Source organism: Myotis nattereri (assembly GCF_964212035.1).
Source record: "Myotis nattereri genome assembly, chromosome: 14".
Taxonomy (NCBI): domain Eukaryota; kingdom Metazoa; phylum Chordata; class Mammalia; order Chiroptera; family Vespertilionidae; genus Myotis; species Myotis nattereri.
This window is the reverse complement of record NC_138089.1, coordinates 16,809,382-16,823,342: the sequence shown is the minus strand read 5'-3', so window position 1 is coordinate 16,823,342 and position 13,961 is coordinate 16,809,382. Positions and strand designations below refer to the sequence as shown.

The 13,961-nt window shown below is 54.5% G+C and overlaps 1 protein-coding gene across 1 annotated transcript in view; it reads right to left on the bottom strand.

Moving 5' to 3' along the window:
* The window catches only part of ACOX2 (acyl-CoA oxidase 2), a 36,758-nt gene extending 23,200 nt beyond the window's left edge, over positions 1-13,558 (bottom strand). The window contains exons 1-9 of the mRNA XM_081105869.1: positions 13,480-13,558; positions 10,404-10,576; positions 9,847-10,009; positions 9,516-9,667; positions 9,025-9,132; positions 6,629-6,748; positions 6,199-6,314; positions 5,361-5,533; positions 3,036-3,198 (exon numbers count right to left, since the gene is read on the bottom strand). Of these exons, the coding sequence (XP_080961995.1) occupies positions 3,036-3,198; positions 5,361-5,533; positions 6,199-6,314; positions 6,629-6,748; positions 9,025-9,132; positions 9,516-9,667; positions 9,847-10,009; positions 10,404-10,560 (1,152 nt within the window). The 5' untranslated portion in view covers positions 10,561-10,576; positions 13,480-13,558. The remainder of the gene's footprint in view (positions 1-3,035; positions 3,199-5,360; positions 5,534-6,198; positions 6,315-6,628; positions 6,749-9,024; positions 9,133-9,515; positions 9,668-9,846; positions 10,010-10,403; positions 10,577-13,479) is intronic.
* Positions 13,559-13,961: the final 403 nt, after the last annotated feature.

Genomic DNA, 13,961 nt, shown 5'->3' with positions numbered 1-13,961 from the left:
CTGTTTGATATAGTACTGGAAGTGCTAGCCATAGCGATCAGACAAGAATAAGAAATAAAAGTCATCCAAATTGGAAAAGAAGAACTAAAACTGTCCTTATTCTCAGATGACATGATACTATACGTAGAAAACCCCAAAGACTCCATCAAAAAACTACTAGACCTAATAAATGAATTCGGCAATGTAGCAGGACACAAAATTGATACCCAGAAATCTATGCCTTTTTATACACCAATAATGAACTCACTGAAAGAGAAACAAACAAACACCCCCCCAAAAAAAACCACAAAAAAACAATCCCATTTATCATTGCACCAAAAATATTAAGATAGTAGGAATAAGCTTAACGTAAAAGACCTGTACTCAGAAAACTACAGGACATTGAAAAAGAGGTAGAGGAAAACATAAACAAATGAAAGAATATACCATGTTCATGGATTGGTAGAATCAACATCATTAAAATATCATACTACCCAAAGCAATCTACAGATTCAATGCAATCCCCATTAAAATACCAACAGCATATTTCAGAGATCTAGAACAAACTCTCCAAAAATTCATCTGGAATAAAAAAAAGACCCCAAATAGCCACAGAAATCCTGAGAAAGAAGAACAAAGTTGGAGGGATCACAATATCAGATATCAAGCCATGGTTCTCAAAACTGCCTGGTACTGGCTACATATACATCAATGGAAAAGAACAGAGAACCCAGAAATCAATAAAAGCCATTATGCTCAATTAATATTTGACAAAGGAGGCAAGAACATACAATGGAGTCAAGACAGTCTCTTTAATAAATGGTGCTGGGAAATTTGGTCAGATACATGCAAAAAAATGAAACTAGACCACCAACTTACACCATACACAAAAATAAACTCAAAATGGCTAAAGGACGTAAATGTAAGATGGGACACCATACAAATCCTACGAGGCTCTATAGGCAGCAAAATAGCAGACATTTGTTGTAGCAATATCTTTACAGACACAGCTCCTAGGGCAATAGAGACTAAGTAGAAAATAAACAAATGGGACTACATCAAAATAAAAAGCTTCTGCACAGCAAAAGAAACCATCAACAAAACAACACGAAAACCCACTGCATAGGAGAACATATTTGCCAATGATTTTTCAGATAAGGGTTTAATCTCCAAAATTTACAGAGAACTCATACAACTTAACAAAAGGAAGATAAACTTAATCTGTGTCTGGTCAGCCGGTTGCCAGCTGCAGGTGACTGACTCCTAAGTTGGTTCTGTCAGGGGGTGAGTAATCGTGTCTGGCAAAGCCCAATGGACACCTCAGACTCCACAGGCTGAAGTGGGTTCTGTCTGGCTGTGAATGTCAGCATCTGACTGTGGCCTGTCCAAGCTTGGGTACGTTTAGTTGTATGTGTCTGTGTCTTAATGTATATTTCAGATAAGGGTTTAATATCCAAAATTTAGAGAGAACTCATACAACTTAACAAAAGAAAGGTAAACGATCCAATCAAAAAATGGGCAAAGGATCTAAATAGACACTTTTCGAAAGAAGACATACAGAAGGCCCAGAGACATATGAAAACATGCTCAAAGTCACTAATCATCCGAGAGATGCAAATCAAAATAACAATGAGGTACCATCTCACTCCTGTCAGAATGGTTATCATCAACAAATCAACAATCGACAAGTGCTGGAGAGGATGAGGAGAAAAAGGAACTCTCCTTCACTGCTGGTGGGAATGCAGACTGGTGCAGCCACTGTGAAAGACAGTATGGAGTTTCCTCAAAAAGTTAAAAATGGAACTCCCATTTGACCCGGTAATCCCACTTCTAGGACTATATCCCAAGAAACCAGAAACACCAATCAGAAAGGATATATGCACCCCTATGTTCATAGCACAATTTACCATAGCTAAGATTTGGAAACAGCCTAAGTGCCCATCAGCAGATGAGTGGATTAAAAAACTGGTACATCTACACAATGAAATACTTTGCCGCTTTAAAAGAGAAGGAACTTCTACCATTTGCAACAGCATAGATGGAACTGGAGAGCATTATGCTAAGTGAAATAAGCCAGTCGGAGAAGATAAATATCACATGATCTCACTCATATGTGGGATATAATGATCAACATAATTTGATGAACAAGAATAGATTCAGAGACAAATGACAGGGTGGTGGTGGTGGTGGTGGGGGTTAGAGAGCAACCAAAGGATGTGTATGCATGCATATCAGCATAACCAATGGACAGACACTGGGGCGGTGGGGGCTTGCCCAGGGTGGGAATGGCTGGGGTGGGGGGTCAATTGGGGAAAAGGAAGACATATGGAAAACTCTAGACAATAAAAAAACAAAAGCAAAAAACTCCTAACCATCTTCAGACTTTCAAGTCCTTGGGAGGAAGTTTGTGTCCCGTAACCTGCCTACACTTCACTTTCCCCACCTGTGAATGGGGCATGAACGGTGCCTGCTGGGCAGGTAAGGGTCAATGAAGCGATGCTTATAAATGATCATAAAGCACAGGCCCGCACAGGCTGAGCTCAGTACATGCGACCACAGCCCTCTATCCGACACCCTGGGGGCCAGATGTCTTAGAATCAGAATAATATTTTGAATTTTAGAAAGGTAAAGCAGCCATTTAAGGTTGATTATATATAATACCCCTACGAGGAGTCCGGGCAGCCTTAGTGGTCACACACGTTAATGTTTCTGCTACAAAGCGTATCACACTCCTGGGGTAAATCCGCCCAGTTCGGGTCAAACTATGCCACCAAATGAGTTCTAAACACTCTTGCTTTTCAGAGCTCTTGGGGTTTAAATGTGCATCAGGGGTTCTGCATGTGTTCTGTATACTAGGTGTGATTATTTCCTCTAACATCTTCTGAGCTTTTGGGGGGCCATCTGGGGTGGATTTCCTTGTTGGGATGCAGTTCCCCTGGGGTGCGATGGGATGCTGGAAGGCTGGGAAGGAGCAAGCGGAAGGACCCCTGGGAGGGACTGCAGGCGGGGCCGTTTCAGCCCCCTCCTGGCTCTGCCCACCAGCACACAGCAGGTACCTCGGGCAGCAGGCTGAAGTCTCTGTCCAGAATGGCGCTGTAGGACTCTTGGAAGAATTCCTGGAGGCTGGTCCCCATGAAGTGGAACGCGTAGGCCGTGGCCAGCTGGGGGAAGAGCTTGTGCTGCTGCGTCTGGTAGTCCAGGACTTTGGCCTCCGGGTCGCTGGGGGCAGGAAACGGGGGAGGGTTAGAAGACTGTACGAGCTGCATTCACCTTCCCGTAGCCCCACGGCCACAAAGCCTTACCAAGGGCGTTTTTATATCTCACTTCTATAAAACTTGACCGAAATGACATGAGGCTAGTAATAACCTCTTAAAATTCCACCTGACAGGAATAACCACTCATGTCACTGCAGACAGACGGACATTTGCTTGTGCGTTATGGGTGCTGCCCCTTGTGGGCGAGGTTTACAGAATCACAGCACATCCTGCTAAAACCTGGGAAGCTCTGCATTCTAACACACGTGGTCCCAAGGATTCGGGGCGAGGGCTGTGGATTTGAACCTTGACCTTTCCCTGCCCAGCTGCGGCACCGAATCACTGACTCGGAGGCTGTACACTCGGCCCCACGGAGTCGCAAGGGAGGGACTGCGCCTGCTGTGTCCATGGCTGCGTCCTCGGGCCGAGACTGAGGCCAGCAGGTGGGGCTGTTCCTGCTGCAGCTGTTTGTGGATTGGCAGGCTGGCAGAGAGAAGCCTCCCACGGCTGATGGGGGGACCTGGAGCCTCTTCTCCAGGCAGCAGCCCCGCAGTGGGATGGACGCACTATTATAACCATATTTGACTTTCTGCAACTGGACAACTGGGCTCTGCCAGGACATCATCGGCAGCCCTGCCCAGCACCTCTGTTCTCGAGCAGACACCCGCCGCCCAGCACTGAGCCCAGGCTGGCGAGGGAGCCTTGGGTTTGCCAGAGGAAAGGACCCGGGGCCAAGGGCCGGACACGATCGGCTGTATTTCATCCTCAGCACCAGCCGGAAAGACCGTTCCTGTCCTGCCCGCTTATAGATGAGGAAGTGAGGGACCAAGAGGTGGGACAGCTCGCCTAGCTCCCATCCTGACAGGTGGCCAGCAGGCCTGCTGGGCATCCGACCCGCAGTCCATTTTGCACTGGACTCCTGGACCCTTGAGCCCTTTGCATGAGACACCATCAGACTCTCGGACTGGCTGCGCCAAGGTCCAGTCTCTACAAGTGGGAAAGCAGACCCAGAGCGGGCCGAGGACTTAGCCAGGTGGGACAAGAACTGCTGGGGTGAAGCTTGTCCTCCAGCACCACGAATTCAGTCAGTTCTTCTGTGCCCAGCTCTGCCCTCTGTGCCAGGCTCTGCCTTAGGCCTGGCTCTGCCCTCTGTGCCCAGCTCTGTCTTGTGCCCGACTCTGCCTTCTGTCTGGATCTGCCCCCTGCCCAGCTCTGCCCTCTATCTGGATCTGCCCCCTGCCCAGCTCTGCACCCTGCCTGGCTCTGCCCTGTGCCCGGCTCTGCCCTCTGTGCCAGGCTCTGCCCTAGGCCAGGCTCTGCCTTAGGCCTGGCTCTGCCCTGTGCCCGGTTCTGCCCTGTGCCCAGCTGTAGCCTCTCTTTCTGTGGCACCACATGCCCAGGTTGCACTTGCTACATCCTTGGAATGTCCATTTGGGACATATTTATTCAAAAAAGTGATTTACCTGAAATTAAAATTTAACCGGTAGACCTGTATTTTCATTTGCTGAATCTGGCAACTGTGTGTGTGTGTTTGTGTGCATGTGTGTGTGCATGCCTGTGCACTTGTGTACACATACACATTAAAGCAGAGGGCACACTCAGCCTTTGCTATTTGGTGCACGGAGTGGAGGAAGTGTCAGCCTAGCACTGACATCCACGTACAACTCAACGTATCCAAGCTTGGACAGGCCACAGTCAGATGCTGACATTCACAGCCAGACAGAACCCACTTCAGCCTGTGCAGTCTGATGTAGCCACTGGGCTTTGCCAGACACGATTACTCACCCCCTGACAGAACCAACTTAGGAGCCAGTCACCTGCAGCTGGCAACCGGCTGACCAGACACAGCTGTGCAGGACCTAGTTAGACTCAGACAGACAGACAGACAGACGCTCACACGGCCCAATGAGGCCAGACACTGACAGACACAGGTCGGGCCAACTGATCAGCCGGAGTTAGGGGAACCCGTAGAGACCCCGCAGATGGGCCAGGCCCGGGTGGATGTGTGTGCGTTGAGGGGTAGTGCCAGCTCCCAGCATGTGCTCGGGCAGAGGGGACCTTACTAGGGCCAGGCCCCGTGGGACTGAGTCACCCTGCCTGCATGGTCAGCCTCTGGGCGCCCCTTGCCTGGGCCGGAGCCGGGATTGGCGGCGGATGACTGAGTAGCGGATGGCGATGACGCAAGCCTTCTCCAGCAGCGGGTTGATCTCGTCCAACAGCAGGCCCACCCGCACCACCACCATGGAGAGGTAGTTGCTCTGCGCTGTTCCGAGCTTGATGTAGGTGCCATCTGGCAGGACCTGGTGGACCAAGGACAGGTGCGGGGTCTGAGCCAAGGCTGCCAGCCTGCCTACACCCAGGACCGGGTCCTCCATGCCCTGTGGACACCACAGTCCTCGAACCACTTACCCAGAGCAGACAGCCCGCCATCAGCCAAAATGTGCTCATGCGACTACGCTGCTTGTTAGAAGTGAAACATCTGTGCTTGTGGCTAAACGGCCACTGCCTCAAGTGCCCTGGCTCACGGCTCCTCTCCTGGGACACCCTGGGCCTTCCCAGAGTCCATAGCTAAAGGTAATGCCTGCCCAAATGTGCATCTCTAGGACTTTCCCCAGGACTTGGCTGGCGTCTGTTCAGCGATTGTGTCCAGTCGCACTGTAGGTACATATGCATGTCGTCCTCAGCCCTATCCCTCTTCTCTTCAGATAGCCTTGCCATCCATCTGCCATCTAACGAGGTGAGCATTTACCCAGGAGAGCTCTGAGGCTCAGAGAGGCCAAGAGACTGGCCCCAAATCACACAGCTCCTAAGCTGGGCTTTTACCCAGGTCTGTCCCACAGTGCCTCTCTGGGGGAGATATGCCCCAAACCGGCTCTATGGAGGAGGCCCAGAGCCAGAAGCCACCTGCGGGGGACCACACCCCCCCTCCAGGCAGCGCCGGCCTGCAGACTCCCCAGACCCCTACCTGTGCAAAGCGACTCAGCATGTTTTCCCTGGGGATCCGCACGTGGTCCAGTTGCAGGAAGCCATTGTCCGTGTACTCAAAGTCCATCTTGGGCCCGATATCTCCAGCAGTGACTCCTGGAAGGAGGTGGAGTTGGGAACGTGGGTCCATTGAGTGCTGGCTCTGTGCCAGGGACTGACCCCCCCCCCCCCACACACACACACTCTAGCTCCTGAGCCTCACAGCAGCCTGTGACACTGGGTTGTTACACCTGTTTTGCAGGTGACCAAGCTGGAGTCAGACAGATGCTGCATCTCTAGATCACCCAGCTAGTTGGCATCAGGTCTGTCCAGCTAGACTCTCCCCTGCCCCAGAGTGACCAGTCCCGGCTTTTCCCAGAGACTTCTGCAGCCCTCAGGCAGGGAGTGCTGGAGGGAGCAGCATGGCTTACCTGGCAGAAGGGTGTGGTCCTGGAGGCTCCGGATGGGCACAATGAAGGCGTGCATGCCCTGCCGGGCTCCCGAGCAGATCAGCTGGGCCAGGACCAGGGCGTGGGTGGCTGACCGTCCCACTGAGGGCAGAGAGACGAGAGGCCAAGTGTGATCCCGGTGTGTGAGGCTGGTGTGCAGAGCACAGGTGAACCCTCCCCACCAGGGACCTGGATGTGAGCCAGTCTGAAATGTGTCAGGAGGGCCATGTGGTGGCACAGGGAAGGGAAGGGCACTTTTTGAGGCCAGATGGGGGTTGGTTTGATCTGCCTCAAAAGACGTGGGACAGGGGAGGATCACAAGGAGCCCTGAGGGCGAGGGGCGTTTTCCAGGGGAGTCACACGGGAAAGGGTGCGAAGGCAGAGGGAACAGCCTGCTCAGAAGCTTGAGGACTGGATAGGCTGGGGGGACTAGGCAGAGAGGAGGTAGCATGCAGGACACAAAGGGATGCTCATTCCGGGTTCCCCTCAACTCACAGGGCCCTGACTGGTTGGAAATGACTGGAACCACGCAAAGAGCTTTATGTGTGTCTGATTCTAGAATACACTGGGTTGGAGAGCCATTTGGTGGCTGGAGGTACAGGGGCTCGTGTGGAAATGTCAGGTTTGTGTAGCAAGGGCCTACAATTACGTAGGCAGGACCCCATGGGGCAGGGAGGCTCAAGGAGGCTGATGGAGACATCGAGGGACCAAAGCTATCCTCGCCCTTTGGCTTCTCCCTCTTCCAAAGTCAAACCCTGACAAAGGCTAATGATCTTAATGAAAACAGTCCAAATGGAGCAATCTGGGGAGGCATGGCATCTATTAAAATCTGGTTCTATGACAGTCTTCTGACTGAAGTGTGTGCCCTTGAGTCATTTTCTTTGGGGTCAAGGAGACGGGTATGTGTGTGAGGATGCGTGGCAAGAACACAGGCCCGAGGCACAGGGGCATGTGCTCACTGCTGCCCCCACCTGGCTGACGGGCACCTCTATAAAGTCGCTGATCACAGAGAGGGGGAACCGCCAAAGACACTGTGAACAAGCTTTTTGTTTTTTTCTGTCCTCAAAAACCTACTAATAAATGACTCTGGCTCGGCTGGTGTGGTTCAGTGATTTGAGCATCGGCCTATGAACCAGGAGGTCATGGTTCGATCCCCGGTCAAGGCACATGCCCTGGTTGCAGGCTCAGTCCCCAGTAGGGGGTGTGCAGGGGGCAGCCAATCGATGATTCTCTCTCATCACTGATGTTTCTATCTCTCTCTCCCTCTCCCGTCCTCTCTGAAACCAATAAAGAAATGTTTTTAAAAAAATGACTCTGCCATCAACCTAATTATAATAAATACAGTTGATCACCATTTATCAAAACCCAGGTGGTGGCAGGCCCTGTGCTGGCGCTTTCCGGTTCTGACAGGGCAGGCGATGAGCCCATTTTCCAGAGAAGGAAACTGAGTCTCAGAGCCGAGCGACCCCTCAAGGTTATCGGCCTGGAGAAGGCAGAGCTGGGATTTGAACTCTGCCCGATTTCAAAGGCTACTTTTCCCTGCAGCTGTGAAGCAGTCTTTCTTTCTCTGCCTGCCTCTCCATCTTCGTCTCCTCTCTCTTCTCTCTCCTCCTCCTCCTCCTCCTCTCTCTCTCTCTCCCCACCATTGCTTTCATGTCCCTCTGATTTCTCCAGCCTCCCTCTTTCTCCCTCTCTGCTAGCCTCACCGCTCCATGTTTCTTTCTGCTTTAGTTGAGCTCCTCAATTCGCTGGACATGTATTTTTCCGCATAAGCGTTCCCGGATGGGTCCCCAGCTGCCACGGCGTGTCCTTGGCAGTGTATTCTCAAAGAGGAGGCAGAGGGCCTCGGTGAGCCCGCTTCTTGGGGCCAATCGCTGAGGCTCAGGGAAGCGCGGACGCCACCTGGTGGCCATGGGCGGTGCCGCGGCCTGGTTGGCGCTGGTGTTGGGTCTGGAGCGGGACGCTGAGGGCTAATCCCAGCGTGTGCGCCTGCCGGTGGCAAGCTTTGGGAGGTGAGAGGGCTGGGATTGTGCGAGCGAGCGCTGGGACTAAGCCAAGTGTGTGTTCTGTGCATGCACACGTGTGTGCCTGTGGGAGGGGCTTTGGCCTCAGCCCCCAAAGGTTGGGTCGGCTTCCTTAGTTACTTCCAAGGGCCCTTGGGGCCTCTCAGCCACTCACTGATGAAACTCTTCACCCCCCCCCCCCTATTTTACAGAGTAAGGACCTGAGGCTCCGAGAGGTGAACTGACTTGCCCAAGGCCACTAGCCTAGAGCAGGGAATCAACTGGGGTCGGATGGGCATCAAAGTTAGTGATCCTTCACCATCCAGCTTTGTTCTCCTTGGGGACAGACGGGGCTGGCGATGGATGGACACTCACGGTCACCCGGCCACCACTTGGTGGCGGTCAGCGTGGGGCTGTGCATCACAAACTCCTGGGTGTCTGCATCGTAGGTGGCTTCCGTCTCCAGTCCCTGAAGGTACGTCCCTTGAAATCAAGGAGGGGAGTTAGACTCGGGCCAGGGTGGGAATCCCACCAGCCCAGTATGGCTGGGGGTACCTCCCAGCTGTACTTACAGGCATCGCTCTCCTCCCCCCGGGCTGTGTGGGCGACACAGGGCCAGCCCAAGACAAGGATGGTTGCTGACATTTCCGGAAAGAATGGCTTGCCACGCCGTGAGCTCGGACATTGTTTGTATAAATTAGAAAGAGGCACCACCCCCTCGTCCAGACCCTTGCCTGCCACCTGCTGTAAGACTGGGGCAGGATCTGATCACAAAGCTCACTTTCCTATTCAGTCTACACATCTATGACCACCGAGCCGTGAGCAGGCCCTGGCACCGTGCCCTCCAGGCAGCAGCCCTGGCTCACCGTGTCCCAGCTCTGTCTGGGCATATGTGGCGATGATCCGGAACTCGTTGCAGAGCGGGGCCCACTTGGCGATCTGCTCCTCTGAGCCCAGGCTCTGGAGGGATTTTAAGAAGATGTGGTGTAAACCCAAGGCCAGGTCTCCAGTGAGGGCTCTGTGGGGGAGAGACACCGTGGTTGAGACAGGGGCCCAGGGTGCAGGAGGGGAGGGGCCCCTCGAGTCCTGCCTTCCCAAGAAGCACTGCCGTGGTTGGGGGAACTTGTTCATGGGGCCGGGGCTCTGGGTGATCCCAGGTGAATGCCTCTCCGCTGGGGTTGCCCGTGGAGTGAGCACCTGAAAGCGTAACGAAATTCACGACTGTGTTCCGACCAGCCCAGGCGCTGTGCTATCATGTGGAGGTGGAATTTCTTCTTAACGCCGGCTTCGTAACGTTCATTCTGGCTCATGAAATAATTATCCTTCAGGCTAAACACTGGGTCGCTGTGGATGATGCTCTCTGCCAGGAACAGACAACAGTGGGCTTAGGGACCCGAGTGAGGCTCCCGGCACCTTCACAGCTTTCCACCCCCTTGCCTCTGGCCGTGGGAAGGAAGTCAGACGTTCCTGTCACTTGACAGATGCGATGGCCGAGGCCCAGAGCTGGGAAGGTGACTTGCCCAAGGTTACAAAGCTATGCAGCGGCGGAATAAGGACCAGCATCCAGGCTGCCTAGGACTCTTCCCTCAGGGAGTGTTGGCATGATAAAGATGCCCGAGAGTCCAGAGGGAATCCGCAGCGGTTGCCTTTTGAGAGCAGACCTTGTCATTTGAAGGTGGAAGTGCTGGTGAGAGACTCTTCTTCCAAGAGCAGCTTACGGGCACAAAGCAGACGCCCCACTCCCACCTCCTTACCCACTTTCCTCCGCAGCGCAGTGTTCTCGGCACCTCCGTCGAGGATGTTGGTGAGCCTTTCCACGTCGAAGGATGGCTGGCGCCTCTCGCTCTCCATGTCGGGGTGCACCTGCCAGCTCCAGGCATCCCCCATCGACACTCGCGCTGGGCTGCCCATCCTAGCCTGGATCTGCCTGCGGTCGGAGGAGAGAGACAGCGGTCCCTTAGCTGAGGTTTTGCGCTTCATCGTTTTGGTGACCCGTGGTCGAGCGCGGTCCAAAGTGATTAAATTCCAGAAATAAGCAATTCACAAGTTTAAAATTGTGCAGCATTCTGTGTAGCATGATAAACATCCCTCGAATTCAGCTCCATCCTACCCCAAACGTGAACCATCCCTTGCACATATCACTGTCCCTTTGTCCCTTATCTCAGTTATCAGGTCAACCGTCTGGTGTCACAGAGCTTGTGGCGAGTCACCCTTACTTCACTGAGTGATGCCCCCAGTGCGAGAGGAGTGAAGCTGGCAGCGCAGACCAAGCCGTAAGTGCGTACTTTACGTGAAAAGGCGAGGGCAGTCAGATATTTTGAGAGACCACATCCATATACCTTTTGTTACGGTATACTGTTATAATTGTTCTATTTTATGATTAGTTACTAGAGGCCCGATGCACGGAATTCATGCAAGAGTAGGCCTTCCTCCCCCCGGCTGCCGGCTCCGGCTTCCCACTGGCACCCGCGACCTGGGGTTCCCTTGTAGCCCCGGCTTGGTCTGGTCTAGTTAGCATATTACACTTTTATTATAGATGGCTGTTAATCTTTCTCTCTCTTTTTTTAAAAGTTAGGAATGTCAATCTTTATTCTTTTTTTATGGTTCATCCTCACCTGAGGATATTTTCCCATTGATTTTTATTTTTTTAGAGGGAGTAGAAGGGAGGGGGAGAGACACAGAGAGAGAAACTTCGATGTGAAGAGACACATTGACTGGTTGCCTCTTCCATTCGCCCTGACCAGGGCCAGGGATTGAGCCTGCAACCGAGGCATGTGCCCTTGACCAGAACCAAACCGGGGCCCCATCATTCCACAGGCTGACACTCTATCCACTGAGCCACACCGGCTAAGGCTGCTGTTAACCTCTTACTGTGCCTAATTTATACATTATGCTCGATCGCAGGTATGTACAGTGTTTAGCACTATCTGCAGCTTTACACACCCACGGGGGTCATGGTACAGATCCCTGTTGGATAAGGGAGGGTAGCCGTACCCCTGGCCTGGCTGCTCTGAGCCAAGGCGAGCTGAGGACCTGAGTGCAGGAGGAGTGCCAGGGCTGAGTGCCAGCCAGGACCCGCCTGGTGCCCCTCCACCCCAGGCTCTCCCTGGGGCATCGGCTGTGACCCAGGCCTTGTCCAGGTGTCGTAAGCAGGGATTGCTCAGTAGGGGAAGGTCAGTACCTGTTAGCCAAGATCTGGGCAGGATCTGACCACGAAGCTCATGCTGTCACTGCAGCCTGTGCGACAAGCATCGCCTGGGGAGGTCCTCACGAAATGTCAGTGAGGGCCAGGGAGAAACCGATCGGGGCGGGATTGTGCGTGGCCTTTAGCGGCACAGCTGGACGCGCCCAGGGGTTGGCTGGGGTCTGGTCACAAAGCACGTGCTCTGTCCCTGCTCCAGCCCCGCCACAGGGCCCCCTGGGGAACCTGTGGTCCCAGCTACCGGGTCCCCTCAGTCCCCTGTTCGGGGTCACTTGCCCGTATCTGTGAGCCTGGAGTTGCTGTGGAGCTGAGGGGAGGACGCTGGCTCCTGGCCTGTGAAGTGTTCTCCCTGGAAGCCCTGTGCGTCCCTCGCAGCCACGGTGGGTCCTGCATCCTCCACAGCAACCCCCGGCCTTCCCGGGCCTCTCATATCCGTCAACCCCTTCCATCCCGTGGCCACCAGCACCCTCGCCCCTCAGGGCCTCAGGGGCTCTTGTCTGTGCTCCCTGCTGCCCGGACGGGCTCTTCCTGGAATCTGCTCCTGACCCCCGGCTTGTGGAACGGAGCCCACGCTCTCCCTTCCTCCTGTACTTTGCCTCTGCTCTGTCCCCTGGTGCTCCTACTCAGCCCCAGCCTCCAGGGCCCCTCCTCTAAGAAGCCTTCCTGGCGGCACCCCCGGGAGACCGAGCACCCCTTCAGGGCCCTTATTTGCTCCAAGGCGCCTCCCTAGGCCGTGAGTGCCCGGGGCTGTCCCAGGAGCCTCGCTCACAGGGGATGCCCAGCCTTCCTGCAGGCGGCCACCACTTGGATCCCCTTTCTTTTGCACCAGGACCCTGCAGATCGTCTACTGGCGTCGTGACTGCTCACAGAGTTCAGGAGCCTCAGGGAGGGAGGAGACACAGAAGGCCTCGCAGCCACTCGTATGCAGGCTGCCAAACCCATACCCCTAAGTGGGTGGCTGGGCCCTGTGGGCGCTGACCACCTAGCCGGCTCCTCTCTTCCTGCCCCACCTCCTCGCTGCCTCCTGCAGCGAACACTCGCCCCACCCCTCACCCCCAGGCTCGCCCCCACTGGGTCTTCCTGCACACTCTTCCCCAGAAGTCCTTGGCTCCCTAATTACCTCTTTCAAGTCTTTTTAAATATATGTTATTATAAAATGCGTGTATGTTTTATTGTTATAGTATTACAGATCTCTCCCAGCCCCCCTCCCCCCTCCTCCCAGCCCTATCCACCCCCCGGGGCTTCACTCCCCTATTGCCCGGGCCCATGGGTCTGTCAAGTCTGATCGGTCACCCCTGCCCCGGCTCCCAGCCTCCCTCCCTCTGCTCTGCTTCTTCTTCTGCGAGGTGTCCTACCCCACAGGATACCCGACTCATTTCTTCTGTTGTTGCTTATTGCTGTCTCCCCCTCCTAAAAGGTAAACTCCAAGAGGCAAGGCCCTCTGTCACCTTCATGCTGTCGCTCCCGCCCTAGCACAGGGCCTGGCCCAGAGGCAGTGTCTAGTAGGAAAGTATCGAGTTAAAGAAAGCAGTGCTCAGAGGCGCTGGGAGCCGTGGAGGTCACTACTTCACTGGTCCAGTTGGCAGGGGTCTCCCAGTCCCCGTCCCTCAGCCCGGGATCCGACTCACCTCTGTCCGGCGTCTGCACTGCAGGCCTGGCCGCTCCAGCTGTGGCAGGCCCAGGCTTCCGGCGAGCAGCCCAGCCCCTTTCTCCTCCCCCGAGGGGAGGCACGGCCTGGCGGCCTCAGCTGCCAGCCGCCCCAGCTGAGCTCGCTGTGTGCGCTCTCCTGCCCCCTGTCGCCCTCCAGCGGCTGTGCCCGCACTGTGCCCAGTGTGGAGGCTGCCCTGCCGAGGAAGCAGGAGAGGTGGCTGGGCATGAAGCTGGCTGGGCAGCCTCTGTCTTCCTCTTCCTCCCCTTCCTCCCTGGCCCTGCCTCCCGGAGCCGGCTCCCGGGAGCGTGCACACACCGCACTCGGCATAAGGAAACCCCACGGCCCCCGCCCAGAGACCTGGGTTCGAATTCCAAGGTGTGACCCGTCCTCATCTCCTCCCGGGCTTCCCTTCCCTTGTCTGTAACGTTCAGGCTACACGGGAAGGCTCCTGGTAAGCTG